Below are 25,179 nucleotides of genomic sequence, written 5' to 3' on the forward strand. Positions count from 1 at the left end.
CATGAGCTTCATCAACCAAGCGCTTGAAGTCCTCAGGGGTCCCATATCTACTGCTGACAGCAAAAAAGTTGGTAACCTGCATAAAGATGCTTAATCAATTATAACATTAAAGCCAATTCAAATATCCCCTGTTACTCCCCATCAATCCACCATCAACAGGGAAAATAGAAAAGAGAACCAAATTCACGATCACAATCCCCCAGTCAATTAAATAGAATCTGTAGATATCTTAAACAACACAATTCACCCCGACTTTGTGTTAGCATAATTTATTTGAACTCACGTTTTAACAAAAAAAATGGGGCCTGTCAGAGCTCCAACTTCTATTTTCATTTCTTTGTTTGGTTAATCTTCGTCAACTAATACGAGCATTAGTATCTTTTCATTTATATTTGTTAGAAATAGTGGGCTTAGGTCATGTTGAAAACCCAAGGGTAGTTGTGTAATTTACTTTTCCCTAATTTTTATTCTTTTAATAAGGCTCCTATTGCCTATAAATATTTTTCCCTTGTACTTTTATCATAATCGGAAAATAATACGAACTCTTTCTCTAGTGGTTTTTCCTTTGCACTAGGGTTTCCATGTAAATCTTGTGTTCGTTCTTTATTGTTACTTTCAATATGGTATCAAAGCAAGGTGACGTTAAAACCCTAAAACCAAACTTGATGGAACCTAGAACGAGGAGCAACCCGTGGAGGATCAAACTGTCAGCGAGCCTACTGCCCCTCTCAATGTCGTTGTCCAAGCCGTTCTGGATGCCAGCATCGCCGCCACCATGGACAGATTGCTCTAGCAAGTCCAAATCAGTCCAACCAGCATGGTTTGCCAGCTGCACGTACCACATCCAGCCGCACAGGAACCGCACGCGTCACCCATGCAGCTGCGCTGTTGTACATGCCGCACTCACCCTACAACCAAGCATCCGTACGAATCCTCCTGCACCAGCACGTTCCTTGTGCACGCCACCTCCGGATTTTGCCCAGTCAATGCACATGCTGCTGCCCGGTCTTGTCCAGCCACCTTCCACTTCCAACTGCAAACCCTTGTCTGGAACGGTCTTCACACCAAGATACAGGCCACTAATTCAGCAATGAACCCTAATTGTTACCCCGGGGTTTGGGACTCCTCAAGCCCACTTGACTTTTGAGGTGGGTGAGTCGTCAATGCAGTCAACACCTCATGTGCAAGGTTCGTCCCCCATGTCGCTCAACAGCAGCTGAATGTACTTTGACAGCAAATCGCAGCGACACTAAGGGCCTCTTCCAACAACCCTCGCCATGGCCTTCATACGACCCCACCAATGTATACTAAAAATCAGGTAACCTCGTTCCCTACTTTGTCATCTTCCTATGCCTCTAATACAATGGCATAATCTATAGGATATTTTCTAGGGGAGAAACTAAACAGCCCACACTATTTTTCATCACCCCAATCTATCAAAATGATTCTTGAAGGGCGCCACAAATTTGGCTTCCTAACAGGTGAGATACCTCGTCTTCCATTGGGAGACCCACAAGAACGGTACTGGAAATGGGAGAATTCTCTTATTTGCTCCACATTGATCAATAGTATGGAACCACATATCAACACGCCCTTACTGTATGCTACAACTGTTAAGAATATTTGGGACATAGCTTAGAAATTATATTCCAAGCATCAGAATGCCTCTTATTTATACATTGCAAAAACAAGTTCAAGAATGCAAACAGGGGACCATGGATGTGACATCTTTTTTAACAAACTCTCCCCTATCTAGCAGGAAATTGATCTATGCAGAGAAACTGTCTAGAATTGTCTCAACAATGGCATACGATACTCCAGAATTGAGGAGGTTAATAGGATTTATGTTTTTCTTAGTCTCAACCCTAAGTTCAATGTTGTCTACGGATGTATATTGGGCCAGAGACCTATACCCTCCCTAATGAAGGTTTGTTCTGAGGTTTGTCTGGAGGAGGATCGTACCTATGCTACAAGTAGTCTGACAACCCCCATTATTGATTTCGCTGCCTTCAGTGCAAGTTCCCCTAGTCATGTCAGTGAGAAGAACAATGGGAAATTGATCCCTATCTATAAACATTGTAAGAAAGAGTGGCATACCAAGGAGTAGTGTTGGGTTACATGGTCGTCCCCAAGGAGGTAAGAGATTCTCTTCCAACAACAAACAGAACCCAAAGCTGGTTATGTGAGTGAGTTTGCCAGCCTTTCTCAGACACCTGGGGATCTCAGCTCGACCACACTAGGAGCTATTGCCCAGTCAAATATACCTCAGTCCTTTAGTCTTATTAGTGTTAATGGGAAGAACCCTTGGATCCTAGACTCTGGCGCCACAGATCATTTGATAGGTTTCTCTGAATATTTTGTGTCCTACATTCAGTGTACTGGTAATGAGAAAATAAGAACGGCATATGGCTCCTTGACTCCTATTGGCAGGAAGGGGAAGATTTCTCCTTTTGAAGGGTTGACCTTACACAATGTGTTCCATGTGCCCTAAATTTCCTATAATCTACTATCTATAAGCAAGATTACTTGGGAATTAAACTGCGAAGCAACATTTTTACCCGATTCTGTTTCTTTTCAAGACTTGAACTTAGGGAGGAAGATTGGCACTGTCCAGAAAAGTTAGGGACTCTACCTGCTTGATGATGACATCTCCTCCAGTAGCATTTCTAGGACTAGTCTTTTATCTTCACACATTATTACTTTTGAAAAAGATTGTATGTTGTGGCATTTCCATTTAGGCCACCCTAATTTTCAGTACACACTTATTTACTCATCCTTTTTCTAAAATTGATGTTTCTACCTTATCTCGTGTGTTTCAAAACCACACCCTTAACAAGTTTTTGTCCTTTAAAGGAATTATCCACCAAAGTTTCTGGGCTCACCCCCGAACAAAATGGGGTTGCCGAGAGAAAAATTATCACCTTTTGGAAGTTACCCGTTCATTTATGTTGTCTACTTCTCTTCCTTCCTATTTATGGGGCGATGTTAATCTCACAGCAGCTCATCTCATAAACCAAATGCCTTCCCGTGTCCTACACCTCCAGACCCCCTAGGATGTGTCAAAGGATCCTATCCCTCCACCCGTCTCATCTTAATGTCCCTTTCAGGTGCACAACCTATGTTCATAGCCCTTGCCCTAACCAAACTAAATTCACTCATCGGGCTTAGGCTTACGTGTTTGTTGGGTACCCTCGGCACCAACAAGACCATAAATGCTTTCATCCACATCACATAAATACTTCTGTCTCCATGGATGTCACTTTTCTTGAGGATCCTCTTTTCTTTCCCGTTAGCCTACTTCAGGGGAAAGAGTGAGAGTGTGAATGAAGAGTCTAACTAAGTGGTTCTCTTAGAGTCTACCTGTCCTACTATGGTTACCTTACCTGACTAAAATCCTCACGGTACAATCTTACCTATGAACAAAGTTCCCAAAAAAACCTATAGGAGGGATTTCAGAAAGGAAGTTAGGTCTCATGTTGTTCAGTCAACTCTGGTCTAGGACTCTGAACCTTTACGAGATCAAGGCATGACCAATTCCATTGAGTCACATATTAATTATAGAATGAGTGAGAATGATAGGTCCAAGACGAATTCCACTTTCACACATACCAATAGTCCAGTGGGTAAGAATAACAAGTCTGAGACAGTTGTCCCTGAAGATATGGTTGAGAAGGGTAATGTTGATGAGGTCATCACAGATAAAGAGAACAGAGTTGATGAGAATGAGGTTCTTGCAGAATCTACTGAAAACAGAACCAAACAGGACCATCCAAGAAACATTAGTAAATATGATCCATCTCTTGATCTTCCTATTGGCTAAGGAAAGGTATCAGATCCTGTACAAAGCACTTTATTTTTAACTATGTTTTATACGAGAACCTTTCACCCCAATTCAAAGCCTTCACTGTCATCCTTGACTCTATACGATATCAAAGAATATCCACCTCGCCTTAGAGTGCCTTGAGTGGAAAACCGATGTCATGGAAGAAATGAGATCCCTGGAAAAGAACAGAACCTTGGAATGTACAATTCTCATTGTACACTCAAGTACAAAGCAGATGGTATCATTTTTCCTTTAAAGAAAATAGCCTCTTTATTAGTGTATTAATAATAAGACAAAAGCTCATAGTACAAGAGAATTATACAATAAGCATGTAAACCATGGATCAGAAGGTGCACCTGGACATCTCAACTAGATTAACAACCCATAGCACCCTGATCATATCTAACCAAGCTAAAAACCAAAATAAAGGAGTAATGTCCAAAAGCAAAACAAAACCAAAAGAAGTACAAAGAAATACGAATAAAAGGTCTAAAAAGACTAAAACAGACTAAACATCCATCTAAGGAAAAGGCGGTTGATTAGGCTTATATCTCGCACTGAGTTAATCTCGAGATCCTTGGAGAAGGAACACCAAGAGGAGGCTAAAATTTAGATGATTCCATTAAAGTTTTACATTGAGAAGCTTGCTTGGAAAAAATTTCTAGATTCTCCCCGGATACAATTCTAACAACAATGCAAACAAGTTGAGAATGAGCAATCAAAAACAGATACTATGAAGAGTCACTAGCATAGTGCATATAGTGCAAATTGAAGGAGACAAACAATGATTATACATCTTCCTTTTTAACAACCCTCAACTCCAAAAGTCATTTTCCAATTTAGATTATCGATTCCACACAGACTTCTACATTTCCATAGTGATTTTCCCATATTTTTATTCAAAGGAATGAATTAACTCAAAATTTTCCAAAAGAAGCCAACAGCCACTATCTTTGGTCGATTATATCCTTACTTTCCTGTGTGACTAAAGCTCCATAAGATTTTGAAACTCACTCACTTCTTCAACCTTCAAGTTTTGTTGAAACAATAGTTTCCAGCAAACTACTTTCTGCCATACAACTAAACATCTTCTTCTTCCTCATGTCATATTGCCTACTAGAATTCATCTTATCATACTAAATTACCTCCAAATGATCAAGGCTCCAAAATGAACTCTGCTAAAGAAATAAGTTCCGACCAAATAGACAATCTCTCTATGATCATACAGTCCATATTCATTTGTGATCCAGAAATCTTTTTACGAACACTTTATAAGCATTAAAAGGTTCACTCAGACTTATGGGTGCAAAGAAGATGGTATCCTTGACAAACATAAGGCCAGGTTAATTGCAAAATGGTTCACTCAGACGTATGGGGTTGACTATTCTAAGACCTTTTCCCATATTGCAAAGTTAAATATTGTTAAGAGTCTTGCTGTCAGTTGTTATGAATAAAGAGTGACCCCTATATCAACTTGATTTTAGGAATACATTCTTGAATGGAAATTTAGAAGAGGAAGTGTACATGAGTCCTCCCCCAGGATTTGGAGCTCAGTTTGATAATCAGGTTTGTAAGTTTCGAAAGTTTTTGTACAGGTTGAAACAGTCACCAAGACTAAGAGCTTGGTTTCACAGATTTTCACTTTCGTCAAGTCTCAGGGCTACAATCAGGGGCACTCCAATCGCACTTTGTTCACAAAAAGTCTCCAAGGCTGGGAAAATTGTAATATTGATTGTCTATGTTGATGCATTGTGCTATCTGGGGATGACGCTGTTGAGATCATCCAACTAAAGAAAAAGATGAGGGATAAGTTTGAAATTCAAGACTTAGGGAGTTTGGAGTACTTCCTTGGGATAGAGGTTGCTAGATCCAGAGAGGGCATCTTTGTGTCCTAGAGAAAGTACACCCTTGATTTATTAGCTAAAACAAGTATGATGGGATGTCGTCTTGCTGATTCGCCCATTAAGTTCAATATCAAATTTGGAAATTCAAGTGACAAGATTCTTGTTGGTAAAGAGAAATATCAACGCTAGATGGGAAAGCTGATTTACTTATTATCTCACACTAGGCCTGACATCTCCTATGTTATGAGCAAAGGCAGTCAGTTCATGCAAGCTCCTTATGAAGACCACATAGAGGTAGTTAACAGAATTCTGAGGTAAGCAACTCCTCGTAAAGGGTTGGAGTTCAAGAAGATTGACAGAAAGTGTATGAAGACCTATACTGATTCTAATTGGGCAGGGTCTATTGTTGATAGAAAATCCACCTTGGGATACTACACCTTTATGTAGGGCAATCTTGTTACTTGGAGAAGTAAGAAGCAAGGAGTTGTGGCTAGAAGCAGCGCTGAAGCAGAATACAGGGATATGAGTTTGGGAATCTGTTAGACCTCCAATAATACTTCAATACAGTAGGAGAAATAAAAAGAAGTCATATGTGTGAGTGAACTAAGTTGTAATAAGTTGTATGTTGTTAGTTAGTCTATTAAGTCAGTATGTCAATGGAGTCGGTATAAATAGAAATTTGTTAGGCGGGAAGATCAGTCAAGCTTTGAGAAGAAGTTAGTTTGGCTTGTTACTTCTTGAGAGATAGAAGAACAAGAGTGCCCTAATCATTGAATTGAGTTTTACTCAATTCAATTATATTGTAAACAATTCTACATTCATCAATAAAGATAGAAATTCTGTTCTTCCGGATCGAGTTCTATCAAAATCTGAAGGAAATCTGGCTCCATAAGGTGTTGTCTGATATTTGTCAGGACTATGACGTGCTTATGAAACTATTCTCCGATAACAAGGCAGCTATTGGCATTGTCAACAACCTGGTCCAACATGACAGAACTAAATATGTGGAGATTGATAGGCGCTTTGTCAAATAGAGACTAGACGATGGTAGAATTTACATCCCTTACATACCCTTGAGCCACCAGATTGTTGATATACTCACAAAGGGGCACTTCAGGCAAAGCTTTGATTCGTGTGTTAGCAAGTTGGGTCTTTTTGACATTTACGTCCTAGAAGGGTGTTAGAAATAGTGGGCTTGGGTCAAGTTGAAAGCCCAAAGCAGTTGTGTAGCTTACTTTACCCTAATTTTTATTCTTTTAATGAGGCTCGTGTTGCCTATAAATATTTCCCTACTTTTATCATCATCAGAAAATAATAAGGAACTCTCTCCCCATGGTTTTTCTTCCTGCACTAGGGTTTCTACGTAAATTTTGTTTTCGTTCTTCATTGTTACTTTCAATAATAATTAAAAAAAATTATTGGTTAGAAATAAAAAAAGAAACAGAAATTCCACAAAAAAGAGCTCGGGTCTGCTACTTTGTTTGAAAACAGCACCTGAAACTCCAACATGCAAGTAAGCTCCTTCTCTCTTTCACTCACTTTCTCTCTCTCCATTTATTCCACCCACTCTCATTCTTTATCTGTTGCCCATCTTCTTTCCTTTTAACGAAGACACGAACTTCTCATTGTTACATGGAAAGAGAGGAAGTTCAAGGATCGTAAAAAAGAACCGACCATATATTGCCAGTCTTTCTAACCCAACAATCCTCTCTTTATTTATCTTTCCTCTGCCTTTTTGTCTCTCTTGATCACTCTCTTTGCCTGTCCTCTCCAACCACCTACTTCTTTGTCTTCTTCCAGTCCAGCTCAAATAGCATTATCATATTAGCAAGCATAATACTCACTGCGCACTTCACAAGGTGGAAAAAGTCTGTTTTATTCGTTCTTCAAAGACAATGGATGAAATCCAAACATATGTAAAGCATAATTGCTTACCAAAATATAACTTCTACACACCAATACCATACCAAAACAAAAGTTTTACAAATATATAAAAATGTATAAAAAGCCAAAGTAGAAGAAAAACATTTCTAGAGAACTTTATCCTTCAACATTTGAATTAATTACAATTGTATCCTCCTTCTAATTGGAAATAAAAGAAAAGTTTGAAATTAAATAAATCAAATTTATGAATTATTATTTAGTAATATATAAATTTAAATATTGAACAGTTTAAAATTCAAAATTAAATTAAATTAAATATATAAATATAAAAAATTAATAAATTAATAAATATAAAATAAATATAGCTAAGTAGAGAAGAAATTTTAAAATAAGATTCAAAATTTAAAAATAAAATAATATATTCTCTAAATATTGAAAATTTAAAATTCAAAATTAAATTCACACAGAATTATAAAAAGTTAAGAGAAGAAAAAATTTTGAAAAATAGAAACAAATTAATAAATATTAAACATAAAAATGAAAGATTAATAAAGAAAGAAAAAAATAAATTTAGAAATATTAAAAATTAATAAAAAAAGAAAAAAGAAAATTAATAAAACAAGTAAAGAAATATAAAAATAAAAAATAAAAAATAAAAAAGAACAGTTAAAATTGAAAATTGAACCAAGGACCTTTAAGTTTATATCAAGGTCCAAAAATGATATAAGCATATCTCCCTGCCAATAGACTAACAAAAAGTTTTAAAATATATAAGAAATTGAATCATACAAAATGAAAACAAAAAATAAATACCTAATACCTTCATGTCTAAAATGATATAAACATGTCTCTCTACCAATAGACCAACAAAAAAAAAAATTAAACTATAAAAGAAATAAAATCATAGAAAAAAAACAAAGTGAGAAAAACTATTTCTTATCAAACAAGTCCCGCAATACTGGCTAGTATAAAAACAGGTCACCTAAATGAATGTCCAAAAATGTAGAAATCCTAAATTGCTCAATAACAGTAGAGATGAAAAAACAAATACCATACCCTGTAACCAACAGTAAAGTAATCTTTATGTTCAACCACTCCAAACAGTTGAATTGCATTGTATCCAGCTTCCTTTACATGTGGAAGAACCTGGGAGATAAAACATAGTGCAAAGTGAAAATGAACCAACGACATGTAATGTTACAATGCAAATGAAAGTGCAAGTATAAGTTAATATTTTAGATGATTTGCTGCCGAAATTTATTTTCTTTCATAAAGAAACTGACAAATTAAAATACAAATGGAAGTGAGCCAAGATTAAGTATTTCTCCCACTCTGTGCAAAAAAAGACTACCAAAAGAATCCTCAGTTGATGTGAGTAAAAAATATATAATAATTATAAGGTCTGTAACTTGTAGGTAAGTGGGTATATCTTAATCTCATTTCCCCCTCTTCTGTATCATCCTTCTTGATACTGAAAGTTAAGTTTCACATCAAAAAGGAAAAAAAAGTTTATAAAGCCATTAAGATATATGAAAACCATAGGAAGTGTCCTACTGATAGGATAGCTTAGGTTCATGCGACTCATGGTTAACAAGTAGAGCTTATGTTTAGTAGATATTTGTGCTCCAAATTTGTAATACTACAAGCTACATAAACCTGATGTTGTATTGAATATGAAATGCTTTCGTAATCCTGACCATTTTGGAGACCTTTTTATAAATCCAGGCCTTTTGTGCAAAGTATATTTTCTTGTGGAGTGAATAGCCTCACACACAAACACACATTTGAGATTCTATAGTCTCTTAAATCAATGCATGTTACATTATTGATTGTTTTTCAAACTGAAAATTTTATATCTTAGAAGGCTCCTGCTTCCACCACGAGATAGTCAACTGTCACAAGCAAATAGTTCAATCGCCATTCCTTATACACGATATTCACAAAAGCTAGACAAATTCAGAAGCTTAGATGCACTGATAAAAAAATTCCATAATCCATATGATTGTAACCAACTTTGATATCTGCATACATAATATTTGTTCATTCCTATGTGTTTCACAAGTACAAGAAGAAGCATTGGTGTACCATTTCCAATGGTACAACAGTCCAATGTTCTTTTGTTAAATGAGCATTTGATTAAGGGTTTAGGGAGGTAGCTAGGTTTAATGCTTCCTTATGGGCGCCGGCCACCAGTCATTAGACCATTTTGTAATTATGAGTTTGAGATGGAGTCCTTTTTCTATAGTTATGGTCAGACTCCTTTTGTCGGATCATTTTTAGTATGTTTTCGTGTACTTTTACATTTTTCTACATGAAGGTGTGGCTTCTAGCTCCTTACCAAAAAAAAAACATAGGGGTAAATATAAAATGCCAAACTGTTTACTATTTTCATAATATACATGCATATATTTGAAGCAGAGGAAACTAACCTTCTCTATAAAGTAATTGAAAGAAGAAACTTTCGGTTCTGATCCACTAATTCCTACATGGCACTCGTAGATTTTCAAAGCCTTTGGTACATTTGGCTTGGTGTTTTTCCATTTATATGCATATTCTGGTGGTGGTTCCCAATGGATTGCAAAACCTTGCTTCCCATGAGCATCTGAATTTTTTAACCAGTACACCAGTTAAGATAAAAGTTACCAAACCTCAGTTAAGATGGAAAATTTTATCAGAACTTTCTAACATGTGCTAAGGATGGGTTAAACTATACAACACACATAGTATAGCACTGAGTGATATAAGTATCTTGGTTGAACCGTAGTAATTGTTAGTGCTTCATTACCTGGCTGCACATAAGTAGCCCAAGCAGGAATTCTTTCCAATGGCCCATTAGGAGTGTTGAAATATACCCTGTATTTGCTTCCATGTGGAATAGTGGGACTGTACTTTTTTAACCAAGCTTTCCTTCCCTTACGTGTTTCTAGCCAGTAAGGTATAGGAGGTTTCTTAACCTTAAATTTCTCCCTTGTTACAGGATCAATCACCACATTAAAAATATCATACTCCTTTCCATTATCAATCACATCATATGAAGGTAAGTTACTGGATGGATCATCTTTATGTTGTTCTTTCCATGCCTTGTATCTTGTTTCTGCGTCTGGTATTTCTTCAAGTTCTTCTAATGTTTGAGGACCATTGGGACCAAATAATTGCTCGTAGAGCTTAGCTGGAACTTCAAAACGGTTTTTAATAAATCTGTCCTCTCCAGGTTCCCAATATTCATCATTCGCTCTTTTGAAGATTTCATCAATGCTGACCCCGCTGTCACCTTTATCATAATCATCCACGTAATTATACTGTTGAAAGTAGAGTTCATCCGGTTTCTCTCCCTCTTTCAACTTATCTTCAAGGATAATAAACCAGTAACCATAATCATCATGACCAAAATGTCCCTCTCTGGCAGCGTTCTCTGTGGGTGACCAACCATTGAAGTCACCAACTACTGCACAATAGCGAGCACCTACAAAAAGAAAATTTAACTAGTTATTAAAATGAGATGTAAGGCAACGCTCGAACCAATAGGGTTTGGTTTCTCTATTACTTCAAATGATGATTTTAGGCTTCAAAAGATGGTTTGAGGTTTCAAAATTGAAACTTCAAGCTCTTCAGTGATTTCTTGTTATTTTCTGTCTTTCATAACTTAGAGAAGAAATAAGATCGATGTTTAAGTTGAAGATCAAGATCAACTAAGTTAGGCTGAAGAAATAAAATGAAGCAGAAAGAGAAATCGGTCCAAGAAATATTTCTCAAGCAAATAGAAAAATCGGTGGTCTCAGCAGAGGCCAAGTATGTAGCAGAAATGAAGCTTAACTAGATTCAGAACAGAAAACAAATATAGAAGAATATAACTGAATGCCAGAAAAGCACTCCAATTAGCTTACCAAGAAAATAACAAATTTATTGGAGTTTCTACTTTCAATGAATGATTGTGTGATTATTAATTATCAAATATTTAGTCTTTATTGTATTAATTTTTCTCTATATTTGAAATAGGTTCTTTCTCCAACGTAAAAGAAAAAAAAATCTAAATTGCACATATTATTGAGATCAATACAATTTTACCTCTCAAAATTAAAAAAAAAATAAGATGAGGAGGTCCAAGCAGAAACTAACAACAGTATAATACCAAAAAAAATCCTTCACGTCTCCAGACTTTCTATCAAAATTATAGTCCTGTTGAGCCATAGGTGTTTTTTACATTTGAGCAAGAGAAGGATGTCCAGTGAAAATCAGAAACCGGAGATTAAAAGGCCTCTGTGGATGCACTAGGAATCAGGAAACACCAAAAATCTGGAATGCATCCAACTCTAGTATTACAAAATTAATAATGAGGCTCATTTCCGTTTAAAAAAAAAGTAATAGTGGGGAATGGTATCTGTCACCGCCTTGGTAATTGCATAAAACACATCTGTGAGGGAGAAGGTGGACTTTTGAGAGACAGCCAAGAACCAGAAGAAAAAAACTCAATCTTTTAGGAGTTCCCAACCAAGATTCACGAGGGCACAAGGGAGGGCTGATGTTGATGTGGAAAAAAAAATGGTTGGGCTAGAGATATTCTCCCAACTGAGGAAACAAGCCAGCTATGTTAAATTTAGATTCAAGTACCCACATAATTTGGAAAGTTTTGCGTTTACAACGTGATGTTCATCAATCCTCAGTCATCAAATATGCTCCAGCATCATATTTTATTTAGAGCGGGAAAAGTAGAAGTAGAAGCAATGAATCCAAACCTGGAGCCCATTCCATAAAATCAACACGATGTTCCACATGGCGATGCATACCTAAAAACATAAACCTATAACCAAAATATCATAAAGCATTAGATTCATGTGAGCAGACAACTCTAGTAAACTAACAACTACGTTAACCAAATTTTCTTTTCAAAAAAATCAAGAAGATGCTGTAAAAAGAATGGGAATAAAAATTGTGCCAAGTTCCAAACACAAAATTGAACCAATAAGGAAAGAGTGATAGATACTGATGGAAATGAAGATGAAAATGAAGAACTGAACTAACCCAGAAGACAGGTCCTGTAGATTTGCATGACGATTGAAAATTTCTTCCTTGAGGTCCTTCAACGATTTATATCTAGAGTCCCCACACACAAAAACAAGCGTCAAAAAATCTTAATCGTCCTCATACTAAACTAAAAGGATGTAGCCCCTTGATTCAAGTACTGTCATATTTATCCGAAAACTAGCTTAAAAGTTAATAAGATAACCATGTCTACGATACAATTAGAATAAAATGAAGGTTTCTGAAGCCTCTCATAACAAAATTCCCATCTATTATCATTCCACACTCGTTCAGGTTCAAACTCCAAACTCATTGTCCTAGAGACAAAACAAAACCAAGAAACTTACCTTTCACGGAGGTACTGAGAGAATTGCTTGTGAGAAATGCCGAGTTTAGTGAGAAACCCGACTGGGTCGACTCCTTTCTCGCCATCTGAGACGTTTTTTGCCTTCTTAGACGGCTGGTGCTTTCTTGGTGCTGCATGTTCTGGGTGTTCGGACGCAGAACAACTTATCTTCAGCTTTAGTTTCCCAGAGAGAGAAATGGATTGAAGCGTGGAGCGGGGCTGAGGGAGAAGGAGAGAATGGGTTTTGTATGAAGAGAATTTGATTGAAGGTGAAGGTGAATGTGAAAGGGCGTTCATGGTGGGGGAATGCTGATGGTTCATGGTTTACTGCAGAAGAGAAGAAATTGGTTATGGGTTTAAGATAAGAAGGCGGTACCTCTGGGGTTTATGGGTTCACTCGTTCTGCTTCCTGAGTCTGAGACTTGACTCGGCAGTTGATTTCAGTCCGTTTTTTTTCTTTTTTAAGGAAATTATTTTGATTATTTTAAAAAAATATCATAATCCATTTGACAAGGATGGACTAATATTTGTGTTTATTATGACAAACCCAATCATGATATTTTACTATATTTGTATAATTATTTTGATTCAATTTGCTATTATTTTACGGTTTAACAAAGTTTCATTCACGTGAATTGATATTTTCATTATATCATATAAAAACCTAAAACACAAAAAGAATTTAAAATCAAAATATCACGAACTTAAATATAATATAAACAATAATCACACTTACTTATTTGGGAAATTGCCAAAAATAGGTTAAAAAAAGAGGTTTAAATGAATTTTGGGACAAGTTTTCAAAAGAAATACTTTTAGGACAATTTGGGTGTGAATGGACAAAAATGCTCTTCTTTTCCTTTCCCTCTTCCACGTTTGCTTTCCCTTCTCTCCACCATCGATTCCTTCTCTTTCGCGTATAGTTCCCTTTCCCTTATCTTTTCTTTCGTGTAGAACACCTGCAACCTACTCCGGCCATCGTCACTTGCCCATCGTCGCTTGCCCTTCGTCGGTCGTTGTCCAGTGCATTTCGTCGCTCCTATTCGGACCATTCAATCAACTTCGAGCGTCTTATTTAGGTGAGTTTCATGTCTAACCGATTTTCAATTTATCTGCTGTAAGTAAATGTTTGTTAGGGTATTTGGTGCTATTTTCATCGTAATTGTCTGGTTTTTGGAATTGGACTTATTTGCCGTAAATTAGTTTAGTCAAATTTTGGTTTTAGGTTCTTAGAAAGTTCAATGTTCAATGGGTAGTGAAAAATGAATTGAACTAGAGGATGAGGATTTAGTTGGATCAAATAGAGGAGGAGTAAGCAATAGGAATAGAAGGAATGAAGGTTTTTTTTTTATCTCGCACATATTTTTTTTTTATCTCGCACCTATCTCGCACGTATCTCGCACGTTCCAAACTTTCACTATTTATTTCAAAATCAACTTGGTACACCTCCTAATCCATTTAGAGCTATTCTTTGCATGTTTAGTAACTCTCTTAGGCCCTCATGCTTTATCTCGCACGTTCCAAACTTTCACTATTTATTTCAAAATCAACTTGGTACACCTCCTAATCCATTTAGAGCTATTCTTTGCATGTTTAGTAACTCTCTTAGGCCCTCATGCTTTATCTCGCACGTATCTCGCACGTTCCAAACTTTCACTATTTATTTCAAAATCAAATTGGTACACCTCCTAATCCATTTCTTTACATCTTGCACGCATTTTGTAGGTTCTTAAGTTCAAATCAATTTTTGAAGATACAAAAGTACTTAAGGTAGTTTAAGGATGGCACATGTTCGGATTTTAGTGCGTCACAGTGGTGAATGGGATGAGGGACGAAGAAAATATGAAGGAGGAGTGTTAAAAGGCATTGTTGTCCCTAAAGAAATAACACACAAAGATTTACAGTCTGAACTATATGACCTTGCAGAAGTTGACTCTACAAAGTTCGACATAAAGATAAGATGTATATATGAGATCAAAGGGGAAAAGGAAGCTCCTCCATTTGAGTTAAGCAATGACCGTGATTTGAAGTTTTATATTCTTAGTGAAAATCCATTGGAGGTCCCCCTATACCTATCGTTTGAGCCTACAAGCAATCGAAGCATGAAAGTGTTAAACAAAGATTACAATTCAGTATCTGGGAGCAACCAAGTTCAAAATTTAAACCCTCATCCTCCTCCAATTGGAATGGATAGATTAGATGAGAATGAAGTTGATATTGGTGAAGTTGAGGGTGGCTTGTGTCATAACATGATAGGGACCAATTCGGCTATATGGGAATCATATGAGTCATATCATTCAATAGATGATACTTTTACATTGGAGTCAGTTGAGATGTACAATGAATTGTTTGACATCCCAGAACAAAGAGATGCTCCTACAAAAGATTGCAAAGGAAAAGGTAAAGTTGACTACAAGTCCTCTAGTCGGAAGTTGAAGACAAAAGGAAGTGGCTGGTCGGAAGAAAGCTCTACAAATGAAGAGTTGGATGTAGGACAAATATTTTTTTGCAAGAGAGATTTGTCAATGAGATTAAGTGTGTTGGCAATGAAAAAAAAAATTCAGTTTGTAGTAAAAAAGTCTACAAAAGAGGTTCTTTTCGTTAGATGCATCGACAACAAGTGTGGTTGGAGATTGCGAGCGGTTAGACTGAAGGATTCAAATATATTCAAGATTAAAAAGTATGTGAAAGTTCATTCATGTTCTCTTGAGTTTTTGAATCGTGACCATAGGCAAGCAAAATCTTGGGTTGTTGGAGAATTAATAAAGTCCAAATTCAAGGGACCCGGTCGCATATACAAACCACGTGATATCATAGAAGACATGAGGCAAGACTATGGCATAAATATGAGTTATGAGAAAGCATGGCGTGCCAGAGAAAATGCATATGAACGAGTGCGAGGGTCTCCTGAAGAGTCATATAATCTTTTGTGTAGATATGGTGAAGCACTCAAATTTACAAATTCAGGTACAATATTTCACATGGAACTCGAAGATGATCGTTTCTTTAAATATCTTTTTATGGCTGTTGGTGCATGTGTTAGAGGATTCTTAAATTGCATTAGACCGGTCATAGTCATGGACGGAACATTTCTTAAGAACAAATATCGGGGTCAGTTGATAGTGGCCGTTTGTTTAGATGGTAACAATCAGATCTATCCTCTAGCCTTTGGAGTAGTTGATAGAGAAACAGATGACTCAATACAGTGGTTCTTAGAAAAATTGAAAGGTGCAATAGGGGAGGTGCCTAATCTAGGCTTTGTGACAGATCGGAAAACATGCTTCGCCAAGGGTATTTCATCAGTTTTCCCCTCTGCATTCCACGGCCTTTGTGTCCAACATTTGAGTCAAAATTTGCATGATAAATATAAGAATGACACGGTTGCTACTTTGTTTTATAATGCATCGAGAACATATCGTGAATCAACGTTTGTAGAAGCGTGGAGACATCTTCTTTCATTTCCTAATGGTTCAGGGAAATATTTAAATGATGTTGGAATAGCACGATGGTCTCGTGTTCACTGCCCAGGAAGACGGTATAACATGATGACAACAAATATAGCGGAGTCCATGAATTCTATACTGAAAGAACCTAGAGATTTGCCTATTGCTTCATTCCTTGAAAATGTTCGAGCTTTGCTACAACGTTGGTTTTGGGAACGTCGAGAAGAAGGCATTAAAGTGACGTCTACATTGACCAAATGGGCAGAGTTAGTTATTCAAAAGAAACAAGAAGGAGCTTTGACAATGAAGGTCAACCCAATTGACTGTTACCAATTTCATGTCAAAGATTTAGATAAGGAGGAGGTCGTAAACCTTCAGACTAAAGAATGCACTTGCAAGGAGTTTCAAGCTGAGCAACTACCATGCTCACATGCCATTGCTGCAGCACGGGTTCGTAATATAAATGTTTATAGTTTATGTGCTAATTATTACACTAATGAATGTTTGTTGGCTGCATATGCGGAGGCCGTCTACCCAGTTGGGAATCAATCAGATTGGAAGACAAGCGAAGACTACGTACATATGACTGTTTTACCTCCAAACGTAGTCAAAAGAGTTGGTCGACCGAAGAAAAAGAGGATTCCAAGTGTTGGTGAAGCTCCGAAATTGCATAAGTGTGGTCGGTGTAAACAAATAGGTCACAACAGATTAACGTGTACCAATCCAATTTCATATACCGACAAGTCGAGCATACAAGATTAGAAATTTCCCTACAAATGTACTAAGTATTACACTAATTAATGAATGTTTGTTAATGATGTGTTTTCTTAATGATTTGTCCCAACATTCTTACTTTCTGTGCTTCCAAATGGATGAAGAAGACGAAAATAACGATTGACTTATTCATTTAAGAACACAAACACTCGTTTAAAAATGTTCGTTTAAAAATATTTAAACGATCGTTTAAAAATAACTAAACAATCGGTTAACAACAACCAAATGATCGTTTGAAAACAACTAAACGATAGGTTAAACAAAACTAAACGATCGATTGGTCGAACAAAACTAAACGATCGTTTAAAACAACCAATCGATCGTTTGAAAAAAACTAAACGATCAGTCAAACAAAACTAAACGATTGGTCAAACAAAACTAAACGATCGTTTAAAACAACCAATCGATACTTTGAAATTAACTAAACGATCAGTTAAACAAAACTAAACGATTGGTCGAACAAAACTAAACGATCGTTTAAAACAACCAATCGATCGTTTGAAATTAACTAAACGATCGATTATAAAAAACTAAACGATCGTTTACAGAAACTAAACGATCTTTTGAAACCGAAAGACACCCGCGAATTGTTTACAACCGCGATTCAACATTTCAAAAAAAGTATGCGAATTTACAATATTGCCCCTTTGGTAAAAACGACCGATATATATATACGTTCCGCCTTCTGACTTTTCGTTTTTCGTCACTACGCAATACACAACCGCACTGATCACACCTTCGTTTTCTCTCAGTCCATTGTTCTCTCAGACCATTTTTGTCTCAGTCCATAGTTTTCGTCAACGTTAAAAGGTATTTTTCCGAACTTTTCTTACTATAACGTTACACTTTTCCTTTGTTTATATTTCAAACGTTTCAACTTCTGTCTTCAAAAACTATCATTGTGTTCTTAAATTATTATTGTGAAGCGTTTAGGGTTTCGGATTCGACTTCTGTCTTCAATATATTATATTCATTTCAGGATGGCTGTACCTAGCGAAAAGTATTTCCCTGCCACTGTGTCATGCCAAGTGCACAAGATCGGCAGTCTTATTAAGGATAAACTGACCAAGGACCAGCTGCAAATGTTCGAAAAAACAATTTTTGGTCCATTGCTGAATGTGAACATGGTATTCAACGGCCAGTTGATCCATCATTTCTTGCTGAGGCAGATACCTGAAGATGGTAACGCAGATGGAATCTGTTTCTCGGTTTTAGGGAAGAACGTCCGTTTTACCCAAAAGGAATTCAACATCATAACTGGATTGTGGCCAACAAACAATCCATTGGAGAAAGATTGCGATAGCAAGCGACTACAAAGTCTTCTATTCGGATCAGAAAATAAGAAAGTAATAACATGCTTGGAAATTGAGGAAATTTTCAAGAATTTTGAGTTTACAAATGATGACGATGCTGTGAAGGTCGCCTTGGCCGTCTTTATAGAAACTGTGATGGTCGGGAAGGATAAGAAAACACAGTTTGACATGGATATTTTGGGAAGAGTTGATGATGAAGAAGCATTTAAAAGCTTCGATTGGTCAACTTTCTTCTACACTCGTCTGCTCAACAGTTTAAAGACAAGTCTCCAAGGCAAAAAAGAAGCATACGAGCTGAAGAAGACACGAAGTTCCAAAGCAGTGTCATACTACAACATCAAAGGCTACGTGCTTGCTTTTCAGGTGATTTTTATTTCTTCATACACTTTAAGTAAATGCCAATTGAACATCAAAGTTTAACATATTTGTTTAAATGTTGTAGGTGTGGGCTTATGAAGTACTCTCAACCGCAAATGAGCACCTGGCCACAAGAAACAGTAAGGGATTAATCCCTAGGATATTGAGATGGAATTGTACACAAGCTCCATCTTACAAAATGCTGCAGAATAACATATTCGACAACAAAAATGTAAGTAAAACCTGTCAGTCATCGTTTAATATAATTACACAATCCAATAATACAATTACATTGCAGACTGTTGTTCAACCTAAACTCAAGATGTCAACCCAAGAGAAGGCTTTCATGGAGAGTCGAATTCGAGGGGATGATAACATGCAAATGGAGGAGGATGAATCCATTGGAGCAATGAACAACAAATCATTGGAGCAATCAGACTCATCTCCACAAAGAGAACAACTGTCACCCCAAAGGGAACAAAGTCAAACAGTGGCTGAGGAGTCTGAAATGCATCCAATCACCAAGAAGAAACATTTCAGATCAAAGAAGTCCAATGACAAAGAAGAACAAAGTCATTCAAAATCCTACAAGAAACTGAAGAAGGAAATAAAAGAAGTTCGTAAGGATTTATCCACACTGACTTCTATAGTCTGTAGGATGGATGACACAATCACAAAGCAGTCATTGGAGCTGTATGAAATGAAGCAGATGCTGTAGAGATTGGTCCAGGTAAAATTTGTTTTCATCATACATTAGTTACACGATCGTATAACTTTGATAGACGATCGTTTATCAAAGTTACTCGATCGTTTAACTTCGATAGACGATCGTTTATCAAAGTTACGCGATCGTTTACTTTTATATACACGATGGTTTAACAATACATTATTTTTTTAATTTTATGTTCGTTTTTATTTGTTTGTTAGAATCAAACTGAAAATCAAGGGAATGATCGTACTGATCAGAATGACAATGAGTATGTTGTTCAAGAACAACATACTCAACAACAACCTACTGAAGAACAACATACTGAACATCAAGAGGAAACCCAAAGGTTAACATTTCATTCATTGTTTACTAGTTTATAAATACCTAACAATTGTATTTTTTTTTCTTATTCTCATGTTTTTTCTCATTTTGTTTAGGGAACATCAAGAGGAATGTGGTAGTGATATAAGCATAGACGGTAGGGATGCAGACTTGCTAATGACTATAAGAGATATATCGGATAGTCTAAGTCATCAAATTCAGAAAGAAACAGACCTGCCACAAATGATTACTACCCTTCCATTTGTGAGCCAACCTCTTGTACTTTGTGAATTGGCTCCATTGGATCAAACTGTACAAATTGTAAATGAAGAATCTCAACTGGTATGTATACACAACAAATTTGTAGTCGTTTGAATGAATAGTTTGTTACTTGTTTAATACGATTACATTGCAGGAAACAACAAAAAAACAGGTTGAGATGAAAAAAAATGATGAAGCAGTTACTTTGGTTGAAAAAGAACCAGTAACTGTGCCTGATAAATATGAACAAGAAAAACCAATAAAGAGAAGAAAACTATGTAAAATAGCAAATAAAGAGGTGCAACATGAAGATGAACAAGGTAATCCACCCACAACATCTGCTCAGATCATATCAGTATCTACAACACCTGTCCCAGATGTGGAAATCAGAGAAGTAGATCCATATAATCCGATGTGGAAAGTGGATCCAAAATTATGGAAGGAATACTTACAATGGAAAAGATCAAGAAAAACAACCCATGAAGAAAGGAAAGTAGTCTCCACAACCAGAAAGAAATACTTTTTCAGACAGCTTGAAGAAAACACATGGGTACATGGAGACGTAAGTACTCTTCCCAAACGATCGCTTATATTTGATAGACGATCGCTTCTATTAACTAAACGATCGTTAAGTTAATATTACACGATCGCTTACTACGTAAACGATTACATGTACATTTCTTAAGCGATCGCTTATCCTCTCCTTTCATTCACTAAACGATCGTTTATTTTTTCTTTGTAGACATTGGATTTGCTATTCTCCCACTTGCAGAATAAAATGTTGCATCTCAAGCACCATTGCAAGCGTTCTTTTAGAATATTACATTCCTCTTTTCTGGTAAGTTGTTATTCTTTAATTTTTTTTTTGTATAGAAGTTAAACTGCATCATTATATTCTGACTAAATTTTGACTTGTTCTTGAAGCTTGGAATCAATAAACCAGACTGCATTGTTTGGAACCATATTTTTTATACTCATCTGGTGACACCAGATAATACGAAAGCTGAATGGACAGACCCAACAGCACACCTAAGTATATGGACAGAAAAAGATGTCGAATACTATTTCAACACTGCTGTTGGTGATTACAACGACATACCAGGGTGGGGAGATGTCAACTAGGTGATTACCTGCATCAACATAAAAGAACACTGGTTGGCTATTGCAGCTGATATGAGAAAATGCAGGATCTACGTGTTCGACTCAATGCCAAATTATGTTGAGCAGAAACTTGTTGATGAAGCTCTTCAAATGCCTGCACGATGCATCCCCTCACTCGCGATTGCAATTGGAGTCAACCTCCATTCAGATCGTTTCACATAGGGCCCTTGGCCAATACGCAGATCGAAGGCCACATTACAGAAAGGGCGTTCATTGGATTGTGGAATTTTCTGTGCCAAATTTGTTGAATGCCTTGTAACTGCTAGTGACCTTGGTTGTTTAACTGTGCCAAACATGAAACTGTTTAGACAACAATATGTGCTGGAACTTTGGGCCAATAAATACTTTTGCTAAATAAAAAAATATATATTCGTTCTTGTACTTTTCAGTTAATATTTGTATTCGTTTATATAATTTTTTTATGTAATTTTTATAGAGAGAATAACATATTATAATTTTAAACTTTGTTATAAAATAAATACTTTGTGATATTTTCAATTAAACGCGACCAAAATTGAGAAAGAATATTTGAGTTAATATTTGTATTCGTTTAGATACATATCACAAAATATTCGTGTAGAGAAATACTCATCGCGCACATATGTATAAACGATCTTCTTAATAAACGATGTCTAAACGATCTTCTTAATAAACGTCAAAATATTAAGCGATCGTTTAGTAAAGTCTAAACGATCGTTTGGTAAAGTCTAAACGATCGTTTGGTAAAGTCTAAACGATCGTTTGGTAAAGTCTAAACGATCTTCTTAATAAACGATGTCTAAACGATCTTCTTAATAAACGTCAAAATATTAAGCGATCGTTTAGTAAAGTCTAAACGATCGTTTGGTAAAGTCTAAACGATCGTTTGGTAAAGTCTAAACGATATTCTTAAAATCATAAAAAAATTCAGCGATCGTTTAGCTACAAGTAGTTTTGCAACATAGAGAATAATCGATACTACTAATTGAAATGTCAATTGATACTAATTGAAATGCAACATACACAATAATCGAACAGCCAATTGATACTTGTGATTTATGTTAATATTTCAATACATAGGAGTGTTGGTCCATAATTGAAATGCTAATTGTTTTCTAAAGTATGACATGTTTTCTTGACATAATGTATCTAAACCAACACCAGCAGCTATGTACCCAAAATACTTAATTGCGAATACGCCACAATCACTATTATTTCGTTGAAGTGGAATTGAGTCAACAATGACAACTGGCAGAGGTTCCTTGTATGTCGATGATCTACCTCTCCTATCAAAGAAGCCAGTACTATCTAACAACTTTGGCACCAACTGTCGAATGGGCAGTAATATGTTTGTCATCTCTTCGGCAGTTGTAAGTGACGGAAGCGAATCCCATACCTTCACTTGACAACTTACCAAATCCAAGCATAATAGAACTCAATGGTTGCCATGGACATTGAATGGAGAGTAAACGTAATCAACACTTGCCCAAGGATCTTGGAAGTCCACTTTTGACCCGACAACATAGTCAACCAACCTATACTCTTCGTCCCAGTCAAACGGGCGATTCTCTTTAATACATTCTTTGTATAGAGGCCACTTCGAAACTAAAATGCGCTGCAAAAAAAAACATACAAACGCAAATATCAGATCGAAAGACAAATATCAAACGCAAATACATACATAAAGTAACGCGACGATTCCAAACCATAAAGATTGTGTCTGCAGTTGTGAAGTTCTGAGAAGAAGGTATCCCGGCTGCCTTAATCTTCAAGCGAATGAAAAGAAAAAGTGCATCCAAATGCTAATAGAAACAAAAGTAAGCAGTAAATGTATAGAACCATAACAATGATAAAATTATAATTGCATAAATGATAAGATAATCCCATACCTCATCCGACAACCACCGGCGACACATAAACAAGTCTCTGAAAAAAGCCTTCGATTTTTTCCCATGAAAGGTTTCACGCAGCTCATCGTCTGTACGCTTGTCTGTAATCCAAGCTCGAAGTCTATCTAAATGGACGTCAAGTATTTTGTGCATAGGATCATAAACTATTGCTTCAGACTCAGAGGTGCTGGTGGTTGATGTCAGAGACCGTTTAGGTAGAGTTGTGAATGGGGTTGATTGGTAAACACTTGCACGCTTCCTACGGGCGGGCCGAACGTGTGGTCGTTGAGTGAGAAATGGTTCTATCTCTATGACGTCCTCATCGTCAACGACATCTATTGGCTCATCTAAACCAATATCAACCTTCTTCTCCAACACATCTTCGTCGCCCTATGGAAGCTCATAATGCATTAGTGTGGATAATGATAGAAATTAAACATCAATATTAGCATGAACATGGAACCAAACCTTCTTTTTAACTTCAATGTGTTCATCCTCCTTTGGCATCCTCAACCAATTAGGGGTACCGCCTGTGTCAACATCTTCGGTCTTAGCATTATCCACATCTTTACTTTCTAATGTATGATCTACTAAGCCTTCGGACACCTTGTGGTCCCCTTCGTCACCCTATGGAACCTCGAAATGAATTAGCGAGAACATGGTTACCAAATATGAAACAACTAACGTCAATACACTTAACAGTTTCATTCCTAACCTTTCTTTGAAGTCCAATGTGCTTCAATATGGTTGACATCATGCCCTTCAATTCATCAATATCGGATTTTATAGTATTAAGTTGCCCTTCAACAACCGCTACTCGATCTTGGAGATTTCGAATAGCCTTTTTCATCTTAATCTTGGACTTCTGTTTCTTACTCTTTTTGAAGTCATCTTCATCATTAACAACTTCTCGTACTCTTTTTGAACCACCATTCTTCGACTGAATAATGGTAGATGAGCGGAAGTTTTCAAAAAGTTCACCTGAAGCAATTTTCAACTGCTCCTCTTCAGGTGTCATCTCAATGACCGCCTTAATTATAAACTGCAAATAGAAAAAGGCAAATGTATTTAGGACAAAGAAATAAGCACAAAATCACGCGATCCTTAAGTAAGTTACTATTGCTTGCTACTTACCATTGGCGAGTCAAACACCTGGCTTATAGTTTGGGACTTTGGTGATTGTTGGCACACCCACCTCAGCATTCATGGTATGGCATGATCGTTTACTTTATCTACACCACATCCAATGATGGTTGGTCTAGACTCATATGCCCAAACCTATTCGACATTTGACAAACAAGTTTAGAAAGTGCCACAAGATATATATAGATATATAAACAAGTGGTTATACAATCGTTTGAAAACAACTATACGATCATTTAACATAACTAAACGATCGTTAAAAAACAACTATACGATCGTTTAACATAACTAAACGATCGTTAAAACAACAACTAAGCGATCGTTTAAAAGAACTAAACGATCGTTTAAATAACTAAACGATCGTTTAAAATAACTAAACGATCGTTTCAAATAACTAAACGATCTTTTTAAAGTTTTGAAGTAAGAAGTAAGAAGTCACATACCTGTAATGCATGCGGAAATCCATTGATAGTATATTTTTTTGTCTGTGTTGATTTCTTCTTTCCCTTGGCATATTGCTTGTCCAAGGCTCTTTTCAATGCACTTAGCGTGCGTACAAAAACAATCCGACCCCAATCATAATTATTAAATGAATTCCAATCATCAGCAATCTTGAAAAAACCAATGTCCACTTTGGTTCGCCTATCTTTTCCCAACAAAGATATCTCTATAAAGTAGACTAAAGCTAATTTGACAATATCATCGTCATCACCCTCGTATTCCAAAAATATATCCTCTAAGTCGCTAACGTAAACACACTCCTTGTCTTTGAAAAACTTCTCCAACAGTCGACTATTCCCAACCAACTGAATATAGTCCTCTTTAGGACCCCATAGTCCAGTTACGATGTTAAACTCTCTCCTACCGAAAGTACAAACAACGCCCCCTAGTAAGAAACTTATAGAATCCTTTC

General features: G+C 36.5%; 1 protein-coding gene across 2 annotated transcripts in view; it reads right to left on the reverse strand.

The window, feature by feature from the left end:
• Positions 1–13,317, reverse strand: part of LOC103490131 (1,4-alpha-glucan-branching enzyme 3, chloroplastic/amyloplastic) — a 50,053-nt gene extending 36,736 nt beyond the window's left edge. The window contains exons 1-7 of one of the 2 annotated variants that reach the window (XM_008449502.3): positions 12,918–13,317; positions 12,571–12,642; positions 12,285–12,349; positions 10,337–11,014; positions 9,981–10,153; positions 8,608–8,697; positions 1–76 (exon numbers count right to left, since the gene is read on the reverse strand). In XM_008449502.3, the coding sequence (XP_008447724.1) occupies positions 1–76; positions 8,608–8,697; positions 9,981–10,153; positions 10,337–11,014; positions 12,285–12,349; positions 12,571–12,642; positions 12,918–13,237 (1,474 nt within the window). In that variant the 5' untranslated portion in view covers positions 13,238–13,317. The remainder of the gene's footprint in view (positions 77–8,607; positions 8,698–9,980; positions 10,154–10,336; positions 11,015–12,284; positions 12,350–12,570; positions 12,643–12,917) is intronic. The other variant, XM_008449501.3, reaches the window with a different exon arrangement.
• Positions 13,318–25,179: the final 11,862 nt, after the last annotated feature.

Source organism: Cucumis melo, chromosome 1, assembly GCF_025177605.1.
Source record: "Cucumis melo cultivar AY chromosome 1, USDA_Cmelo_AY_1.0, whole genome shotgun sequence".
Taxonomy (NCBI): domain Eukaryota; kingdom Viridiplantae; phylum Streptophyta; class Magnoliopsida; order Cucurbitales; family Cucurbitaceae; genus Cucumis; species Cucumis melo.